The sequence below is a fragment of the Grammomys surdaster genome, unplaced genomic scaffold (genome assembly GCF_004785775.1).
Source record: "Grammomys surdaster isolate TR1022 unplaced genomic scaffold, NIH_TR_1.0 126076, whole genome shotgun sequence".
In the NCBI taxonomy this organism is placed as follows: Eukaryota; Metazoa; Chordata; class Mammalia; order Rodentia; family Muridae; genus Grammomys; species Grammomys surdaster.
The window spans coordinates 2,531,906-2,553,385 of NW_021620885.1; the positions used below are offsets into that span (position 1 = coordinate 2,531,906).

Genomic DNA, 21,480 nt, shown 5'->3' on the forward strand with positions numbered 1-21,480 from the left:
TCCTGTGAACACAGTCATTCAGGATTGTATGGTAAGCTCTGCACCTTTCTATGAACGTTGTTAAGTTTGAGGCATTCTTTGCCTACTCCTTTGTATGAATCTAAGTTTTACAGGAAGTTGGAGAATCTCACAGCTACAATTGTCGAGTGGTGTGATGATCTGTTTGATCATTTGCGTTAGACATGGATGAACCCTTTCAGTTTGGAACATTTAGTAGCTTTTTAAAAGTTGATCTAGTGTTACATGTGAAATGAGCTTTCGTTTAACCTCAGCTTCATCAGCAACATGCTTGTGTTCTTAGAGACAGAATCCAAATCCTGTGCTCGCCTCCCAAATACCAACCTGCAGAGTGTTATTCCGGCCAGAGAACAGCATTGTTTTGCCATTGTGGACCAGGAGCAAAGTGTGTGTAGAAAGTCATGGAGAGGTTGTCCAAGGGTTAAAGTAGTACATGGCAGACTGAAAAGTCCCATGTTATCTTCTTTCAAACACAGTTGAGCCAATTCAGAGTTCTAAGTATCAGTTTGGATTCAGCTCTCTTAGGTATAAGTTCTAGAAATGTATCTTTTTTTTTTTGATGAATTAAATTGGATTTGACAGCTGATATTAATAAGCATGGTGAATAATAATGGAAATATATATATATATATATATATATATATATATACACACGTGTGTGTGATACACATATGTGTCTGTATATATATATATATATATATATATATATATATATATATAATTTACAATGACAGTAATTTCACAGATTACATTTAGATTATGTTGTGTGCAAAATCACCATTTAGCTACTATACTGTTTTGGATTTATTGTTACTGTGGCCTTTTTTCTTATATTTTGAAGGAGAAACTAAAGCTTAGGTAAATGAATTCATGTTCTTATTTTTCTGACCTACTCTTCTAACCATGGATTTAGTTTTGAAATCTGGAATTAACTATGACATAGAACTATATAAAGCAGCAATTATGGCTTCCTGTGTTTGTTGTATTTAAAGAGGCCTCTTCTGGCTGGGGATGTGGATGAGTGGAAGAGTGAGGGTGTGGTACATTCAGCCTGGGGTGAAATCTTTAACACAGAGGAAAAAATGTCTTAAAGAGAGTTCTGCATATATAACGGTGATTACTATTTTATTCATTCAAAGATACTTAAGTACAAGCAAGGACAAGCCCTGAAACCACATACTATCTCCATAGAGTCAGGAAAGGACTTGAACATTCAGTGTGTCCTCATGATGAGAGCCCTGGAGAAATGAGGGACAGTAGGAACATTCCATAGAACAATAAAGCCTGTAGCCACCACAACACTAAATGGTGAAAAACAATATTTCCTCTAAAACCAGCAGTGAGGAGGAGTTCTACTCTTGCAAGTTTTTTTCAGTAGGTTTTAACTCGATGTTTTCACTAGAGCAGTAATAATGTGAGATGAGTAAAAAACAGGAGAGAAAGAAGTCAAATTATTTTTATTTACAGACAGCTTGATCCTATACTTGAAGGATCCTATAGACTGTGCTTGAAAACTCTAATATACATTTTCAGTAAAGGTGCAGAATACAAAATCAACATACAAAAGATAGTGACTTTGTTTTATACTGATAACAAACTATCCAGGGACAAACCTTACTAAGGAAGTGAAAGAGTTTTACAATAAAAAATTGAAGACACTGAAAAAAAGAAACCAGAGAAGACACCAGACAACAGCAGGATCTTCTTGGATTGGCAGTATTAATGCTATGAAAATGTCTATATTATGAAAATTAGTATACAGATTTAATACATGTTTCGTCAAATTTCCAATGACAGTCTTTACCGAAGTAGAAAACACAATTAAAAAAAAAATCATATGGAAATGTATAACCAATAATAGCCAAAGAATTCAAAAGGAGAAAGAACACAGTTGGATGTATTATAATGCTTCATCTCCAAATTCTGCTACCCAACTATAGTGTCAAGACCATATAATACTTTGAGAAAAATAAGGTATGTAAATCAGTGGGTCAGGGTGGAGGACCCTAATATAAACCCACAGAGCTCTGACTGCCTGTTTGAGCATATTCGACAGAAGAATGACTTCAGGATTCCTATCTTTCACACTGCACAAAAGTGAATTCAGATTGGGCGGTGGTGGCGCACGCCTTTAATCCCAGCACTTGGGAGGCAGAGGCAGGCGGATTTCTGAGTTTGAGGCCAGCCTGGTCTACAGAGTGAGTTCCAGTCCAGGACAACCAGTGCTACACAGAGAAACCCTGTCTCGAAAAACCAAAAAAAAAAAAAAAAGAATTCAAAGTGGATCAGAAACCTTAATGTAAAACTGGAAACAGGGAATACACTTAAAGATAGAGTGGCGCTAGGGGCATTCTGAATAGGAAGCAACCCCAGGAATTAACAAATGGGACTACACAAGATTAACAGTGTCAGCAGCATGACCAGGCAGCTTGCAAAGGAGCATCAAGTCTTTGCCAGCTATACTCTCGGCAAGAGCTAACATCTAGAATTTATGAGGAATTACAAAAAATTAAATACTCCCTAAAGATGAAAAGAAGTGAGCTAATGAAACAAGAGTTCTCAGAAGAAATGCAAATAGCCAATAAGGATTTACAGAAGTGTTCAGCAGCCTTAGCTATCAGGGAAATGCAAATGAAGATAACTTCAAGATTCCATGTCACCCGAGTCAGAAGAGCTGTCATCAAAAGTGGTGACAGGAAAGCGTGGCGAGGATGCTGGGAAAGAGGAGCCTTGGTCCCTGCTGATGGGAGCATAGGCAAGTGAAGCCCTTTTGGAAGTGACTATTGAAGTTTTGCTGGGAAATAAAAATATGTCTACCCTTTGAGCGTCTACTCATAAGTCTCTGCATCCTGCTACACAGATACTTGGCCATTCATGTTGACTGCTGCTTTATTTGTTATAGCAGTGACATGAAATCAGCCTAGATGTCTGTCAGTAGATGATCGGATATGGTGGACACCATGGAATTTTGCTTAGGTATAAAGAAAAATTGTGGAATTTTAGGAACAATACATAGATCTTTAATTTATTCATCTAAACAAATTGACCCAGACACAGAAAGATAAAGACTGCAAGTTTTGTCTCATATGTGAATTTCAACTCTTAATACACAGAAAGGCGGGGGGGGGGGGGGGAAACCACCACACACACCAACCCACAAGCACGCACAGAGAGGGAGAGAGAGAGGGAGAGGGAGAGGGAGAGGGAGAGGGAGAGGGAGAGGGAGAGGGAGAGGGAGAGGGAGAGGGAGAGAGACTGACTGACATGGGGTTGGTGGAGGGAGCAGAGTATGTGCAAAGATTGAGAAATTCAAAAAGAGAGCACATATGGGAGAGCAATTTTTCTGAGGAAGAACCTAGGACAAGAGAAGCCATGTGACATGTGACATGAAAACACACATGAAGCAGTGGAAGATGAAGGGACATGAGCAGAGAGGAGAATCAACCAAAACAAATTTGCTTGGGAATCACACAATGAAGCAGTACTGTGTGCTGATTTCAAAACTCAATGAAAGGACAGTCAGAGGGATGAATCTCTCTGCAGTCATTCAAGCTGACTGTCTGCATGTCAGTCTGCATTTCAGTCTCTGTGTATGTGTCTGTTCATCTGTGCATATATACACATTTTGCTGTGAAAGTATGTATGCATTTTCATTTTTCTCTTTTTCCAGTATTCCAGTTTTTAATGGCTATGCAATAGTGATTTATATGACTATGCCGTCATTTCTATATTTAGGTCCCCCCAATTCCAACCCCAGAATATACACTCTTAAGACTTAAATGAAAGTGTGAACTTAAAACTGTTAAGTCTGTGTACATTGGTGTTCTGTGATATAATTGAAACAAGTATGCTAGAAGGTGGATGGTTTATAAAATACCGTTTTAAATTATTAGTCGCTTCTGTTACTTTATGTTATTTTAAAAGTAACTTACAAATCATTTTTTTTTTAATCTCTTGAATGGTTTCTTTAGAATATTGCACGAAAATCTCACTAGAAATGTGTTGCCTTTGTTATTTTCCGAGCATTGAGCCAAATCTCTTTGTTTACAGCTGGGCTCAAAATGCAGAGAACTCAAAGACATTCATTTTGGCCAGTGTTACAAGATCTCAGATGAAGGCATGATTGTCATAGCTAAGAGCTGCCTGAAGTTACAAAGGATATACATGCAGGAGAACAAATTAGTAAGTACTTGTTCTCGTCCGTGATGTTCAGTTTGTTCCTACCCTTTGAATTCCTTTTATTCTGTTTACAAGTTGTCTTCTGGTTATCAAGTGGCAAATACTACTCATTGAAACGCAGAAGTCGTCCAATTGGTTTATAGTCTGGTCCCTTAAGAGAATAGATGCTCATGTGTGGTGCTGGGTTATTAAACTGTCAGTAATGTATGCTGCTGTGCCTTTAAAGAGTTCTGACAGTGAATCTAACTCAGGCATACTGGGATAGATAAGATTTGTTAGCTAAATCTGTTCATTGTTCCCATGGTGCCTCTAGGAATTATAATGCTAGATTAGAAACATTTTAATGCCCAGAAATGTATATATTTATAAACAGAGCTTTTTACTTAGAATGGTTAAAAGAAAGAATCTAGTAAATTCAGGCAAAGAATCTTGATAATTAGGTAAGTTTTATATTTTGAGCACATGCATACGTGTCTCGTGATGGATTAATGTTCTGCTCAATTTTTTTCTTCTTGAGATGTAATTACATAATGTTCATTGGTTTTTATTATATTCATAAAGCTATGTAGTCATCACTAGTACCTAATTATATAACATTTTCTTTATCAGCTCAGACTCCACTCATTAGCCATTGCTTCCCGTTTCCCTTTCCCTGCATATGGTAACTGCTAATTTTTTTCTGTTATTTTTTTGTGAGTTAGCCTATTTTATATGTTTTAGTAGAGGTGGAATCATATTACACTGATCTTTCGTGTCTTTTTAAGGTTCACCTATGCTGTAGCTTTTATCTAAATGAAACTCAAAGCCATTTAATTTTGACTGATAGGGATAGCATATCAATGACCAGGAAATGTTATCACTGGGAGGAGGTGGTGGGAGTTTCCAGTGTCAAAATAATGTATTTATAAAAAAGACTCACTTTTAAACTTGCATCTCAAAATGGAGACATTTTTGTTGCCCTTTTCAGTTTTAAAAAATTTGAAATGAAAGAAAAAAATGTAATTATAACATTTCTCCCTTCCCATTCCTCTGTCCAAGCCCTCTTGTATGCCCTTACCCACTCTCAAACTCACAACTGCTTTCCACTGATCGCTATTGTATGCATATATATTTCTGAGTATGGTTTGTTCAGTTTGTATAGTTGTTTGAATGTGTGTTTTCAGGGCTGACCACTTGGTATTGGACAACCAGTTGATGCACTCTTCCCTGGAGAGGACCACCTCTCTTCCCAGCCGTCCTCTGTTCTCTGTGGTTCGTTGTGTAGAGTTGAGGCATCCTGGGCTTTTCCCAGCCAGCTCGGCATGTGTGTTGATGTTGCCATTGTTGAGCCTATGTTGGGCAGTCACATTTGTATGACTCTATGGTTCTAGCTTCTGATGTTACTAGGAGACACAATCTCATGGCAAACTCTATGATCCTCTGTCTCTTATAATCATGCCGCCGAATCTTCTGCAGTGTTCCCTGAGCCTTAGGTGAGGGAGTTCTTTGTAGATGTATCTGTAGGGACTGGGGTTCACAATTGCCTTTTGATTGGTTGTGGGTTTTCTGTGGTGGTCTCTCTATTGCAAAGAGAAGTTTCCTTGATGAAGGGTGAAGACTACACTTGCCTGTGGGTATAAGGACACGTGTTTATAGATTGTTAGGGATTATACTGGTTTAGTAAATTAGTGGTTGTAGATTCTCCTCCGATAACCATGGTTTCACTTGACTGAGTAGTTAGCTAGTTTGCTAGCATCCAACATGGTTGGTCTCCCTCTTACTGGTCAGGTTTTAAATCCAGTAAGAGATCTGTTGGTTACCACCAAGGTATGCGTGCCACTACTGCCCCCTTAGGGCTACCATGCTGTGCTGGCCACTGATGTGGTTTATAGGCATCATGAGTGTGGAGAATTGTTGGCTGCCTCTTTCCTTTGGGGGCTTCCTTGGTGTTTCTGGCACCATGGGTGTTAGTCCATAAGGAGGGCCCGTTCGTTTTGGAAATGTAATAAAATGCCATATACATACAAACTTCAGTCATGGAAGGGGTTCGATGCATCACCCCTTCTGTTAAGATGATACTTTTTGAAATTATTTAAAAATTAAAACACCACAAATTAAAATTAAATGCTTTTAATACCACAAAATATGCCTTTACATTGAAGTAACAGTAAAGAGTACCTCAAAGTCCACTTTAAAGTTACTGTGAGTATAGTCATTTAAGGGTGTATAAGCTTGTAGAGAGGTTTTGAAGGTCAGATAGACTGATCATTTGTTTCTCACTTGTGTTGTGACCCTGAGAGAATTACTCGTGAAGTCTCATTTGTTAATGGTGGTGTGTCGATATTTGTCTTTCAGGTTATAGTTGAAGATTAAGTGGCATAATAAATAATCTCACTGGTCAGTGCAGACTGACTCATAAGATCCACTAGAAGCTTAAGGTAGTTCATATTTTATCACAAATTAGTTTATTAAGTAATCTTTGGTACCCCTGGTACACAACATAAATGAAAAGCTATTAATCCTATCTTAAACATTTTCTAATCTTTGGTAGGTATCTTTGGTAGTCTGATTGGCACATGTGCTCTTGTAAGCACAGAGTTGCCGTGCATTGCTGTTCCTGTAGGATTTAGCCTACGGCTTTCCAGAGGTGGTGCTGTTCATGTTGGGAGCATATGTTTTATTTTCTTTCTGGTTTTGTTCATGTTGTGTTATATTGAAAATGTGGCATATATTTCAATCCAAAGAGAAGCAGATCTGGATTTTGTTTTTATTTCATGGGGGATTTTAGGTGTTTAAATAAACCTTAAAGAGAAGCCAACGTCATTCTCATTAAGGTTCTTAGAAGGAAATTCAGAACACATTGAGCTCTGTTGAATGATTGATTCTCTGATAACTAACTTTCCATAGAACTTAAACATACTCATATAATAAATGAAATACGTAAGTAGTCAACTGTTTCTGCTTTGACAAGTATATTGGTCATTTGCCAATTTTATTAGCTACTAATAGAGGTATTCAAAAAAGAACTGTGTCTCAGAAAAGATGCCAGCAGAGTTTGATCTGTGCTTTGTCCAGTATTCAAATGAACTCTGTTATTCTGTTCTCTTAATGAATTGAATCTTCTCTAAAACACTGTTAGAGCTCCTGCTTGCCTGTGTAGTCGGGAATTACTGCAGTTAATTGGTTTTGTGGCTTCCCGTAGTTGCTGGAGCAGGCATCTTTCATGTTAGGCCTTGGCCTTTAGGTGGCAGCATTGTCTCGGTCCATGTTCCACTGACAGCTTTTCCATCCCTGATGCAACTATAAAGATGTAATGCTTACAGTCTCTGCTGCCGTGGGGCCTCACTGAAAGTTATTTTCCTTTAGGTAGTATTAGTGGGTATTAGTGGGGAGATTTATTTTTTCTGCCATGTGAAATACTAATTGCATGAAGAACACTACAAATTGAAATTGCCTTTGTATGTGAAGCAGTAAGAGAATGTGAATATTCTTATTTGTGGTTCCAACTTAAGTAGAATAAACTTTTAAAGTTATATCTAACTAGAGCACTGCCTTAGTCCATTTTCTTCTGCTCTAGTAGAATACCCATGGCTTAGTAATTTGTCAAAGCAGAGGTTTATCTGGCATATGGTCCTGGAGGCTGGAAGTCCAAGAGCCTGTACCCCATGTCGGACAGTAGAGGGGAAAGAGGAGGGCAGGGTGGTGCAGGGAAGGGAGGGAAGGAGGAAAGGAGGAAAGGAGGGAGGAAGGACAGGAAGAGATACAAAATACCAAAGAGCGGTAGATCTGTGCTAACCACACCGAAATTGTTAGTAGTTCTGTTAAACTTTCTGCTGCTCTTTGAAGTGGTAAAGCAACCCTTGTTAGCGTCCACCGCTTCACAGTGTTTCCTTCCATTGGCTTCTTCCAGAGGCAGCTGTGTTGATGACCTAGGAATTTTAAAAAGTATTTCAACGTGCACATGGCATTTGTCTTCACATAATGTATATCTATTGTCATATGGTTAAGTATCTTGTCTTACAATATGTGTTCAGTCTGTCCTTGGTGTTCAGCTTAATTGGGGTGTGGCTACAGTGACTATGTAATTCATTCTTTTTATGTGGTAAAAAGTGACCTGCGTTGTGTCTTCTGTCTGCCTATTGCTATTTGAAGGCACATCGAGTCTAGCACTTTGTTGTCACAGGCAGTATTGTGTAGACTCTGCATATCAGTCTACTGTGCCCGTGAAAGCACCTCTATAGGGAGAGTCAAGGGCACTAAGACCGGCTCAGTGCCAGTTTACTTTACGAAAGCTAGGTCACTCCTCAATTGAAATGGTTTGGCTGTGCTTCCTGCTCATGGCCTGTCATTTCTTCTGAGGGCAGGGAATATTTAGTCACCTTTTTATCCTTCCCTTTTTAATTATAGATACTAGAAAGAGATTGAGTAAAGATTGGTTTAGTGTTATATGGGTTACTTCTGACTTGAACATACTATTAAAACGTATTTCTTTAAATTGTCTGGGAATGTACTTCTTTTTTTTTTTTTTTTTTTATATCTTTTTTTAATTTATTTATTATATGTAAGTACACTGTAGCTGTCTTCAGACACCCCACAACAGGGTATCAGATATCATTACAGATGGTTGTGAGCCACCATGTGGTTGCTGGGATTTGAACTCATGACCTCTGGAAGAGCAGTCAGTGCTCTTAACCACTGAGCCATCTCACCAGCCCCGGGAATGTACTTCTAAAAATAAGATACATTCAAAATAAAATAAGCTTTATAGTTTAACGATACAGAATTAATAATTTCTAGGTTAAAAAAAAAGTACAACTTTTTAAAAAATTGAGTTGCCTCACCTATGATGTAATTTTTGTACTAGTTGTTCTCAGGCAGGTTGGCCAGTGAAGTTGGAAAGGATTTGAAGGGTTCAACACATGTAGCTCTAACCAAATAGTCGATAGAATTCTGGTCAGAATTATGCTGATTTGTATATTCAGTTAATAAGTTGGCTTTATTTTGTTGAAATACTATTTGTAAGAGTAATATAATTGAAAGTAGAAATTACTTTACAGAATACTTTCAATCTAAGAGTAAAATTTTAATCATATGGTCTTTGTTAGGTCTTGCCATTCTTTTTAATCTATTGATATCTTTCTCTAAGAGTATCTTTTAAGTACCAGGTAACTTGTTAACATAAATGCTTTTATTCTATCATTTTAAATGCATAGGAAGGTAAGAATTAATGTATATGTTTCTGTTGTATGGAGGGCAGGCAGTGACTTGGATAATATTGCAATAACTTTTCTTGGTAGTGCATTATTTTTTACTCTGCAGATTTACTTGCCTAATTCTATTTGTTTAGTAATATTAAAATTAGTTTATAAACTTGAGGGACTCGTCACTGGTGGCAGGGAAGCCCAGATGCCGGCAGAAGCCCAGGGGAGTTTAGCTTAGTGTTTTAGGCCTGATATAGACACTCAGTAGAAAATGCAGGGTGATCATACTCAAAATAGGACACTACAAACACTATTTTTATATTCTTTTTCTAAAGTGATTTTTGTGTCAAATTTTAGATGGCTCCCTTGAGTTTATAATTTTCAGTTAATGAGGTAACTTGAAGTTGTTAGAGGCCTTCCAATTGTGTCTCTTCATGATTTTTTTAGGTGTAATTTAAAATTTTTTATGTTCTTAGGATTGCATATTTTAAGAAACTAGAAATATGTGAGCAAATCAAATTATCTCTCTGCTCCAAGAGTGAAAGTGCTGTCTTGGCTTTGTGCTGGAGTGCTGGCACCGGGAGATAGTGTGTTAAGATAAAGAATCACATCATTAGGCTTGGCAAATAGAAATTTATAAGGCTGGGTGCCAGAGGGATGCTGGGAGTACATTAAGCCTGTCATTTATGAGGACTTGTTTCCCTCAACTACCTTCCAGCTTGCCAGTCAGCAAATGAGATGTATTATTTGGATCTGGGGGGAAGTTTTGGCTAATGTTTTTCTTTATTCACAGTAATGAGGTGCTAAGGTTTGTAGGTTTTGTGACACTTAATTTCATTATTATTTTAGTGATTAGACTTAAAGACAGAAGAATTGGAGAATTACTTCTTCTCTTTTTCTGCCCTGGTCCCTTTCCCCTTTTCTTTAAATTTACCTCTCTGAATGTAGTTAACAAGTTATGTTTTCATTTGGTTTACAAATTTATAGTTTACAGTTTCTCCATTTTATTATCATTGTTTAAAAGAAGGACCACTGTGATCACCCTACAATACTTGGGCTTTTGACATACCTGGTCTTCTGCCAGAAGCTGCACAGTTAAGCTCCTGCATAACCCTGTGTGGGTGGCATTCTTGCTTCTTGCTATGGGTGATGCAGATGTACATACCTGTGGTGTGCAGGTTGTCTACATTATGGCCCATCTTTTAAATTTTTGCTATTTAAAATAAAGATTACTTTATTGTAATGAATTTACAAATAAAACCATTGTACATCTAGGTTTAGGCAACCATTCAAACAAATACTTGCTCAATCTTAGTCTTTATTGAAATGTAACTAGTATATTCTGCACAGTTAGAGTAGTCATTCTGAAGTCATGGATGTTTGCAGTCTCTCTGAATTCTAAGTGTAACTGAAACGTGTAAACATCCTATCAGTTTTTTTTATGGCCTTATCTACCACAAACAAGGAAAAAAGACCACAGCTAAGTTGAAAGGAGAAAAAAAATGAGCTTTCTGTCTTCTCTTATGATTTATATGGTCTTTGGTCTGCATTCTGCCTGTCACCATCGTCATCCAATATTACCTTGTTTATTCTCCTTAATATATATCAGATATCATATTATATCTACAATTATAGCTGTTTGTATGTATCTGTACCTCCCAGGCTAAGTTCTGCATATAAAGGGAACATGTAATTTTTTTCCTTTTGAGATTGGGATAACTTTACTTAATATTATTGTTCAGTGATAATGTTACTTAATATTATTGTTCATATTTATTTTCCTTAATACATATTATATTAATACCATAATTATAGATGTTTATACATATGCATATTTAACATTATAGGCTAAGACCTGTGTATGAAGGGTACCTAGGATCTTTTTCTTTCCAAGAATAGGTGACCTTATTAGTATTATAGATTATAATGCCATTCACTTTCTGCAAATTTCTGATTTTCCTTTTCCTTGAGAATTGAATAAATAATACTGCCTTTTATGTATTGTCAGATTGTCATTATTTACGTAGGCTTCTAGGTTGTTTCCATTTCCTTTCTGTAGTGAATAAAGCACCAATAAACCTAGATGTGCATGTCTCTGAACAAAATAATTGCAAACCAAATACAGGAACATGTTAAGAATGTCATGTTATGACTAAGTGCACTTACACCTCTTGGAGGGGCATGATTGGGTCAATATATGTAAACTTCCACATAGCCACCAGATTCGTACTGAAAAGTATCTGGCAGAATTCAGCATGCCTTTGTTAGAAAACAAGTGTTAGGAAGAGATGGAATAGACCTCAAAATAACAATGGTTGTATGTAACAAAGACTGGTTACAACAAACCCACAACTAGGGTTATATTATCAACATACTGTAGCATCTCCTCAGACATCAGGAGTGACACACGGAGGCCCGCTTCTCCCTCCTCCTCAGCACAGTGCTTGGATTATTACCTATAAAAGTGGGGCAAGCATAAGAAGGAAAAGCTACACTGTCAATATTTGCAGATAATATGAATTTGTACTTAAGAGATGTTAATAGAACTTACCAGAAAATTCTTAGATCCAGTGAGCACTTACATAAAGTTGTAGGGTATAGAATCAATGTGAAAGTGTAGTATCCTTCATTTATACCAACAATGTGCTCTTAGAGAAAGAAATTAGGAAAACTGCCTCTTTTATAGTAGCTTAAAAACAGCAACAACAACAACAACAAAAACCAAAGAACAAACCACCAAAAACACACCTAGGAATACACTCAGCCAGAGAAGAGAAAGGCCTCTGTAATGAAAACTTGAAGACTCTGAATGGGAGATGAGAGACTGTTCTAGAGAATAGAAAGACCTTCCAGTTGTTTCTAGAGTGGCAGAATTAATAGTGTGAGAATAGCCATCCGTACCAAAATTATTTACATATTTAATGGAATCCGTAATGTCTTAGCCAGGGTTTTGTTAATGTGATGAAACATCATGACCAAAGCAACTTGTGGGACAAAGGTTTGTTTGGCTGAACCATCCACATCACAGTTCATCACCGAAGGAAATCAGGACAGGAATTCAAACAGCGCAGGAACCTCTGGAGGCAGGAGCTGAAGCAGAGGCTATGGAGGGTGTTGCTTACTGCCATGTTCTTATTTCTTCATTAAAAAAAAAAAAAGATGGCATTATAACTTTGAGGCATTTCAGAGGATCTTCACACTTCTAAACTTCCCTTTAGTATGTACCTGATAGTACTCTGTCTGTGTGTGCATGGTAGAGGAGAGAGAAATTTCTATTGAAGAATTTATAAAATGTAATGAAGGTTGAAGGATTGTCAGTAAAATGTGATAAACATGATGCTTTTTCCTAGTGCTCATTTTAGAGAAATGATTACTAGTCATGTCAAAGATAATGCAGTCAAGGCATTATTTAAATAAGATCCTGGAATTGATTTTCAGCCTTAATCTATTCTCACACCAAATTAGTGTGAGAATGCGTATTTTAACAGTTGATTGATTTTCCTCTGTGAGTGTATGCATTGTTTTAGGATATTTTTCTGGTTTTTGGCCATGAAGGCATGAACTAAAATTCTACAAATTGGCTGATTTCATTTGCTTACTGACATGCACCCAAAGTTCTAAAAGTTGGGTGATTTCATTTGCTACAATAGGACTGTTTGGCAGCTGTCCTAAGTTCACATAAGGGTTTGAAACCTTTTCCTTTAAGGTTTAGAGTTGAAATACAATACATTGTATCCTTTGTTTTGTCATGGAGAGGGATTTAAACAAACTTTCTTTTGCACTTGTTGAATATGTATTTCATAGTAACCACCATGAAGTTTGCAGCAGTTAGGAAGATGAAGAATCAAAGATAAAAGATACACATTCAAGAAGGCTTGGGTTCACAGTTGGCTCATAATCCTTTCTGCTCTCACTGGTACCCTAACCCTGTACCTATCAGAACAAAAGAAACTGAATTGGAAATTGTGGGAGCCGGGGCACATTCTGTTGGCAGCACATCGCATGGCCCATAGGCGTTGTCAAGTCTCAGTTTGACACCCTTTATTCTTTGTGACAGATGTGAGGTAGGGTCTATGAGGGGGAAGTCATTACTAGAGAGAGGGCAGTGTCAGATCAAAAGTAACTAGTGATCAAACAAGGTAAAGGCTGTGGAGAATAGGCTCTCTTTCTGTCCTCACCAGCTGCCTGATCACGGAAGGGAGTAGTCCTTCTGCGGCAGGGCAAGTTGATTTTCTTTGATGTGCAGTGAATTACAAGTCAGAATGGAAGCTTAAGTGCAGTGCAGAGGTCTTTACCTCCTACTTCTTGGGCAATTTGAGTGTTTAAATGTTTTATTTCTATTAGACATAGATAGAAGTCATTTTTGCTGAACAACACCGTGAAGATATACTGTTGTAGCTGCTCAGTTTGTCACTGTGTGCTTAGCAATAGCACTATTAAACAAGTGTCAGTACGGTGGGCCTGGGCTCTGAACTCACAGCCTGCATTCTGAAGCACCTACTGTCATTTTAATCAGATCATCCTGTAGTTGTAATGGTGGACAGAAAGTGTACACTAGTGAGGTCTGGCACACAGTACATCTCACAATGAATCTTGGAATGCTGCGTCACTTAGTATCATAAAACATAAGTACACCTAAGACTTAACATTTTATTATAGACTAACCAGTCCTCATTGTGTTAGTTGTAAGTGAATATAGAGATCTTACCCATGCTTCCCCATTGTGCTGTGCAGCAAACTGGCACTTGATATGGAGTTCCAAGCATTGCAGTTCAGTGCTGGCCTCACCTGGTTCTCCTCCTCCAGACTTCGATACGGATTGCATCCACTGCATTTTAGGCTCTATGAATGGTTTTGACCTTTGTCATCAAGTTGTAGAAAGGGTTTTGCTTGAAATTGTTTATTTTTTCAGTTAGAAGAGCAGTCTTAGTACTTCATTGCCTTAAAAAGGAACACTTGCCTGTGGTTTGTTTCTGTGTTCATCCTTGAAGTTTATTCCTTGCTTTGATGTATTTATACATCAAATTCTTTACACATGGAGAATACAAATGAAAGTTATTATCTCCCCATTCATAGGCATTTGTTTATTAAGTATAAATTTGTTATGTACTCAAGAATTTTAGAGTTAAATATTGAACTTATAAATAGTGATACTTTCATTTTGACTTAACTAAACATTGTTTATAAATTCACAGTGTGTTTGTTTGGGTCCAGTTTGGCTTAGAGGAACCTATATTGAGCTAGATGTACTCTAATTTTTCTTTTATTTATTTGTGGTTCTTTTTTTTTTTTTTTTTTTTTGAGATGGAGTTCCTTTGTGTAGCCCTGGCTGTCCTGAAACTCACTTTGTAGGCCAGGCTGGCCTTGACCTCGATGCACCTGTCTTTGCCTCCAGAGTACTGTGATTAAAGGAGTGCACCACCACCACCTGGCATGTTTTCTAAGTTTTAAAATTTTATTGGCATAAGATGTGGCATGCATATTAAGATTATCTTAAGGCTTCTGCATTTAAACCATTGACTTGACTATTATTGCATTACATTCTTCCATGTACCTCTCTTCTGCATGTGGGTGGTAAGACCCAGACAGCCACGACCTCAGAGTTTATGTCTTTCTGTTTGTCATAGCTGACTATGTATTTGAATAATAAGCAGTGTAGTTTCTTCTTGACTGTGATCAAAATCTTAAGATCATTAATGTTTGGTAACGTGGTATTTTAATGAATAATTTAGTATTTAAGAGGGTTGAAATTTAACAGACTAAGGGAACTATGTTCTTGAAGTTTAATTTGAGGATGATTCAAACAAAACTATTAGCGTTCTCTTTTTAAAAAGAGTTTTCACATTAGCTGTTGAGGTGTTTAGATGGTGTCTTAGTGTTTTACTACTGTGAACAGACATCATGACCAAGGCAGCGTTTGTAAGGCCAACATTTAATTGAGTCTGGGTTACAGGTTCAGAGGTTCAGTCTGTCATCATCAAGGTGGGAGCATGGCAGCATCTAGGCAGCATGGTGCAAGCAGAGCTGAGAGTTCTACATCTTCATCTGAAGGCAAACAGGAAAAGACTGGCTCCCAGGCATCTAGAACAAGGATATTAAAAGGCCACACCTACACCAACAATGCCACACCTCCCAGCAGTGCCACTCCCTGGGCCAGGCATATTCAAACCCTGGCAGATGGAGTCTGTTGGCGCCTTGGGTATTTTATCTTCCATCTGTTAGCTGTGTGTATAGATTTTGTAGTGAGGCCTTTGCTCTGTTGTTCTGACTTCCTTCAACTCTAGCAGTGCCTGTGACTTGAAGTCTAGCTTAGAAAAGTTAGATTCTCTCTACAGTCACTGACCAGTAAGTTAATCAACAACTTAAGTATGGGGGCTACTGGATTCAAACTTACCATACCAAGTTTGTGAAATTTTACCTACCAGTTTATATTGATACCGGTAATTGAATAAGCACAATCAGTATAATTTTCATAAAGATAAACTTACTAATTCTTTAGTAACAGCTTTTCATGGAAAAAACTGAAAACATACTGTAAATATTTGTCTTCTACTAATTTTAAAACCACCCATTTTCAGAAAAATTAGTATTTTTTCTTAGTTAACTAAATCAGCCGGTATTAGTTCAATATTCATTTTTGGGGAAGTAAAACCTAATAAAGCACAGTCTTTTACTGCCTAGTCAGCAATTGAGCACATACATTTCAGTGACAACTCCAGTACAGCTGCTACATTGCCTTGTGGTGTCTCAGCTATGGTCTGTGTATTCCCATCATGGAAACAGTGTAGGAACACTAGAGGGTGCTCACACCGGCCTAGATGCTATCTATATAGGCCAGTCGGGCAGTGGTGAGATGTGTTTGAAACTGATGTTCATTCCTAGTAGACTTTTTATAAGCAGACAGAGTACATTCTGAAGTAAAGGTGAAAGTATTATTAATAAGTTGATGAGTCAATACCGTACTCTCATTTTATCCAGTACTCTTTATAATACTTATTCTCTACATTTTATGTGCACATTATGTGCATTGTGACAGCAGTTTAATGAAATAATGCCAACATTCAGCTTTATGAATTCATTTCTTCAAGTGTTGATATCTATGGAATATACCCCATATGTGTGTGTGTGTGTGTGTGTATATATATATATATATATATGTGTGTGTGTGTGTGTGTGTAAATATATACATATATATGTGTATATATACACACGCGCACACACACACACACACATATATATATATATATATAGCTGATTGTTTATAGTTTCTAAAGTATATTTTACTTCTTATAAGATAGTCCTTATAAGATTGATGCAGTTGGCACAGTGTTTTTCGGTGTATTTTTTGAACGTTCCCATAGTTTTTTGTGTGAAGATTTGTTTGGTGTTTTTAATGTGAGACACACTTGAAGTATATAGCAGTAACCCTTCATGTGATATTTTTAAAGTGTCATATGTTTTCATGAATATAAAAAGATAAAATCCTTTGGTGTTCTTGCTGTAGGTCATCCAGTGGAACAATGTAAAGGGCAAAAGCTATTTATACTTAGTTTAGCAGCATTCATTGATCTGTGATCACTGATTTTTGATATTTGGGAGGAGACATCTTAAGAGGTCAAAAATCAGTGAGTGGTGTGATATTTTGTACCCTAAAGACTGTGTATTCAAACTTGGAAGTGAATGATGCTTGTGACAGGATTGCTAATCCCATAAACTATGGTCTTCTGCTCTTTGTGGTTAATTAAGTATATGAGCGAATTAACCCTTTCCTAAGCCCAATCTGTTGTTAACTAGTCTTTAAGTATCTGTTGAGTGCTAATGACCAGATCAGAATACCCGATTCCAGGTCTTTTTTGTAGGTGTTTTTTGCAGCTCACCTCACAGGAGTGCTAACTCCTAGGAATAATTTTATCTTTCCTGTTTTTCCATCAAGTGTCAGTTGGAGAGGACATTTTCTATAGATGCTCTGTAGGGCTTCATAGATTTTGTAGCTATGTGCAGCACTTCTTGGGCATTCCATTAGGTAACAGAACTTGAAGAATTAAGTACAGTAAACTGAGTTTTGATATTATTCATTAGATTGGAGTTATCTTTATTTTTAGACTACTGTGTCCATGGTATCCTATAGAGTTCTCTTTTATAGGAACTAATTAGATATTGCTCCTGGTCTTACCACTAGGACAAACCAGAATTTGTTATTTTCTTACTACAGTAATACTCCTAATTTTTTAAAAAAGAGATAGTTTTTTCCCATGTTTTCTTTGGCATTTTAGAATCAAAGAAACAATATATATAACACATCTAATGAAAAAATCAAGTAATTTACATAAACAGAGTAGTCATACATTAAATGATCTATATAACTTTTCCTATTGATAATTACCCATAGAGATGACAATATTGAAAGCCTGTAGTTCAGAAAGATAACACACGTGTGTGCATGCATGCATTCACACAGGCATGAATGCATGCATACACATGCACACATATTGGAAAAAATACAATATATTGGGTTTTACAAGGAAGAGGCCTAATGTTCTTATAAAAACACTTAGATAGCTAAAAATCTTCTTACAGTATAGAAAAGTAGACTGGGAAGTAAATGCTTCTTGATAATGCTCCTGGTTGTTTCAGAAAGCTCAATGCACATAAATATGTGTCTCTTTAAAATTATTCTATATATTTTCATCTACAGTATTTCTTTTTTTTTTAAGGTTTATTTTTATTCTATGTATGTGAATACACTGTAGCTGTCTTCAGACACACCATGAGAGGGCATCGGATCTCATTATGGATGGTTGTGAGCCACCATGTGGTTGCTGGGAATTGAACTCAGGACCTCTGGAAGAGCAGTCAGTGCTCTTATCCGATGAGCCATCTCTCCAGCCCTACACTATTTCAGTAATGATGGATACTTTGGTTCCTTTTGATTTTTTTCTCATGACAAATTTTGCCACAAACCTCAGTTGTTTTTTATCAATATATTTTGTGTGACTTCTTTGTTATCTTGATAGTTTTTGATAACAATCTTGTCTTTTGTGTAGTCCATGTTTCATTTATGTTTCTAGTATTTTTTTCTCAGTGACATTTCTTGCTATAGTACTTGAAACCATCAAATAGTTTTAATATAAGGAGGCAGGGGTAAAAATGAAGAAATGATGACAAATGCTTTTAATGCTCCTCATCCTATTTATTCTACCTCCACAGGTCCCTCCCTCCTTCCCTCCCTCCCTCCCTCCCTCCCTCCCTCCCTCCCTCCCTCCCTCCCTCCTTCCCTCCTCCCTCTCTTCATCCTTCCCTCCCCCTTCTTTCGCTTCTCTTCCCCTCTCTTCCTCTTTCTCCTCTTTCTTTTGAGACAGTGGTTTATTATGTAGCCCAGGCTGTCCTTAAATGAACAGAAATCCACCTGCCTCTGGCTCCCTAGTGCTAGGATTAAAGGCTTACAGTACAACACCTGGCTTATATCTTCTTTTGAGAAATACCTGTCAAATATTTTGTCCACTTTAAAATTGGTTCTTTTGATTATTCTTGTTGAGTTGTGGGAATGCAGTATATATTCTGTTCTGCTAATGAACTCTTCCAGGTGCATAATTTATTTGGTAAATATTTTCTCCCACCCCGTAGGTTACGTCTTCCTTCTCACTGTGTCTTTGATGCCCAGAAGCTTCTGGCTTTTGTCACTCTGTCACTCTAACAACGCTACGGTTTATGAACAAGGACTCTTCCATTTTTACGTTTAATTTCTTTTAGCAGTATTTCCCCTATTTTTACTATACAAGTCTTTTGCTTCCTTGGTTATGATTTTTCTCCTTAAGTATTCTGCTTCTGTTGATACGCTTGTAAATATAATCGCTTTCAGCGTTTGTCTGTTTGATTGCTCACTGTTCATTTAGAAGTACACCAAAGTATTGTGTGGTAATTTAACATTTTGTAACTTCATAAATGTGTGTGTGTGTGAGTGTGTGTATGTATGAGAGAGAGCGAGAGCGAGAGCGACCTCTTCTTTCTTAAAGTTAAATTTGTATAAAATTATGTACTTTATTTTTTAATCTTAATACATTTTTGTATTATTCCTATGTACTGCTCTTTTGTTTTTGTCTTCTGAAACTGTAGTGTGGCAGTCTATTTGGAATTAACATGATTTTGTGAGCATCTAGCTGCTTATTGTACACTTAGGTTGCATCTTAAGTTTTATGGATTGTTGTTTTAGTTTAGCGTGCGTGCGTGCGTGCGTGTGTGAATATACTAAACCTACAGTTTTTATGTAAATTTTGTACAGATTTTGGTGTGTTTGTAGGGGACATTCTCAGAATAGGACTCTAGTTCCTGGAGTACAGGCTTGTATAATTTTGATCTATACCATTGGGTTCCCTTCTTTAACAGTTACTCCATTTCACACTCCCACAGCCAAGTGTGCTTGTTTCCCACACGCTGTCAGTATACTGTCAAGCTCTTCAGTTGATGCTATGTCAGTAGATGAGAAAAGGTGTCTGAACCAGTTGTAATTGGCCTTTTGTTATGAATTACAAGTGGTGGTGTATGCTTAAAACCCATTGAATTTTTTTTCTGTGACTATCCAAGCTTGGCCCCTTTCTCTGTGGAGTCACTAAGAGTTCTTCAGCTTTATGTTTTTAATGTGTCACAGGTAGTAGTTCCTTGTGTATGATAAGCATTGTCTCTTTTCCATTCATCTTTTGCCTGTGGCAGCATTTACCATAATTTTTTATTTGTTTCAAAATTTTATCTACTTTTTTTCTGTTTTCCCTGTTTTTGAATTTGGAATTTGAGTTGGAAAGGCAGAAGCAGATCTTTGGATGGACAGGAACACCCCCAGTAACAAGAGTTGTAGCCTAAAGTGCAGAACTCTTGTGTGGTCGGGACAGTGGAATATGTCAGGATGACAGTGTGTGCACTCATCTGCAGGATAATCTTCAGCACTATTGTGTCTTTCTGGAAGTGCATTTCCTCCCCGAAGTTTTTAAAAGACAGGGTCTGGCAGCCCAAGATGGCCTAAAGCTCTTTGTATGCTGCAGGCTAACTTGCTAACTTGGAACTTTTGATTGGGCCTCAGTCTGCTGATGCCCTGGTTATAGGCCCTGCTGCCATTCCCATTAGATATTTCTAAAGCATAGGAGAAGCTGGCATCCCGGATGGACTTGGGCGGTACAAATTGGGTTAGCATGTGGGCAGACATCACTTTATTCTGTCATTTAAGGAGCATCAATGTAAATACCTTAAAGTTGTTAAACTCCCTAACCATTGTTAGTTGATATTTTGTTTCTTCCATGTTGGTGCTTTAATATTTTTACGTTAATTAGTTAAATTTTAAAAATGTGAATGTTACTATTGGTTGTTATGGGATTATAAGAGTAAGGTACACGTCTTAAAATGTATTTTATTAGCATCAGCTGTGAAGCGGCTTGGCCGTAATGGCTGCTGAGTTAGTTACCTTGGTGGATGTGTACTGTGGTAAAGTACGTCAGGGTACTAGTTGGTGGTCATTTATCTGTACACAGTTATTGTGAAGTTTTGTTTGCTGATGGACATTAAACTCCTGCTTTAAAAAAAAGTTCGCTTTCTCTTTTGTGTAGCGAAAATTGGTACTAGGTACTCCATTAAAATTGGTACTAGGTACTCCATTAAAATTGGTACTCGGTACTCCATTAAAATTGGTACTCGGTACTCCATTAAAAAGCTAAGAGCAGTCAACCGAGACATGATGAGGTTCAGGAGAGCATTTTCTTAAAGGCTGATGCAGGAATCACTTGATTATTTTTCTCTACCCCAGTGATTATATATTTAGTAGCTAACATTCTTATTAACCAGAGTAAACATTGTGAGAAGCATGAAACTGTTTAGTCTGGCTTCAGATTTAAACATTTAAGTGAAACTAAAAAATGGTTAAAAGTTCTTGATTATAAAGATTTTATTATTTTTTCATGTTCAGTAGACTTGCTAAGGAGACTGAATTATTATATCTCAATTATTTTATTTAGTTCCCTTTCCCAGACAGAAGAGAGTTTAAAAAAAAAAAATCCTGGATGCTTTCCAAGAGCTCCTCTGTGTGTGCATGAGAGGTTATAATCAGTTGATTCCTCTGTGT

General features: G+C 37.2%; 1 protein-coding gene across 1 annotated transcript in view; it reads left to right on the plus strand.

Annotated features, from left to right (window-relative positions):
• Fbxl17 (F-box and leucine rich repeat protein 17) overlaps positions 1-21,480 on the plus strand; it is a 418,487-nt gene that overhangs the window by 12,351 nt on the left and 384,656 nt on the right. Inside the window, exon 3 of the mRNA XM_028755707.1 lies at positions 4,069-4,200. Coding sequence (XP_028611540.1) covers positions 4,069-4,200 — 132 coding nt within the window. The remainder of the gene's footprint in view (positions 1-4,068; positions 4,201-21,480) is intronic.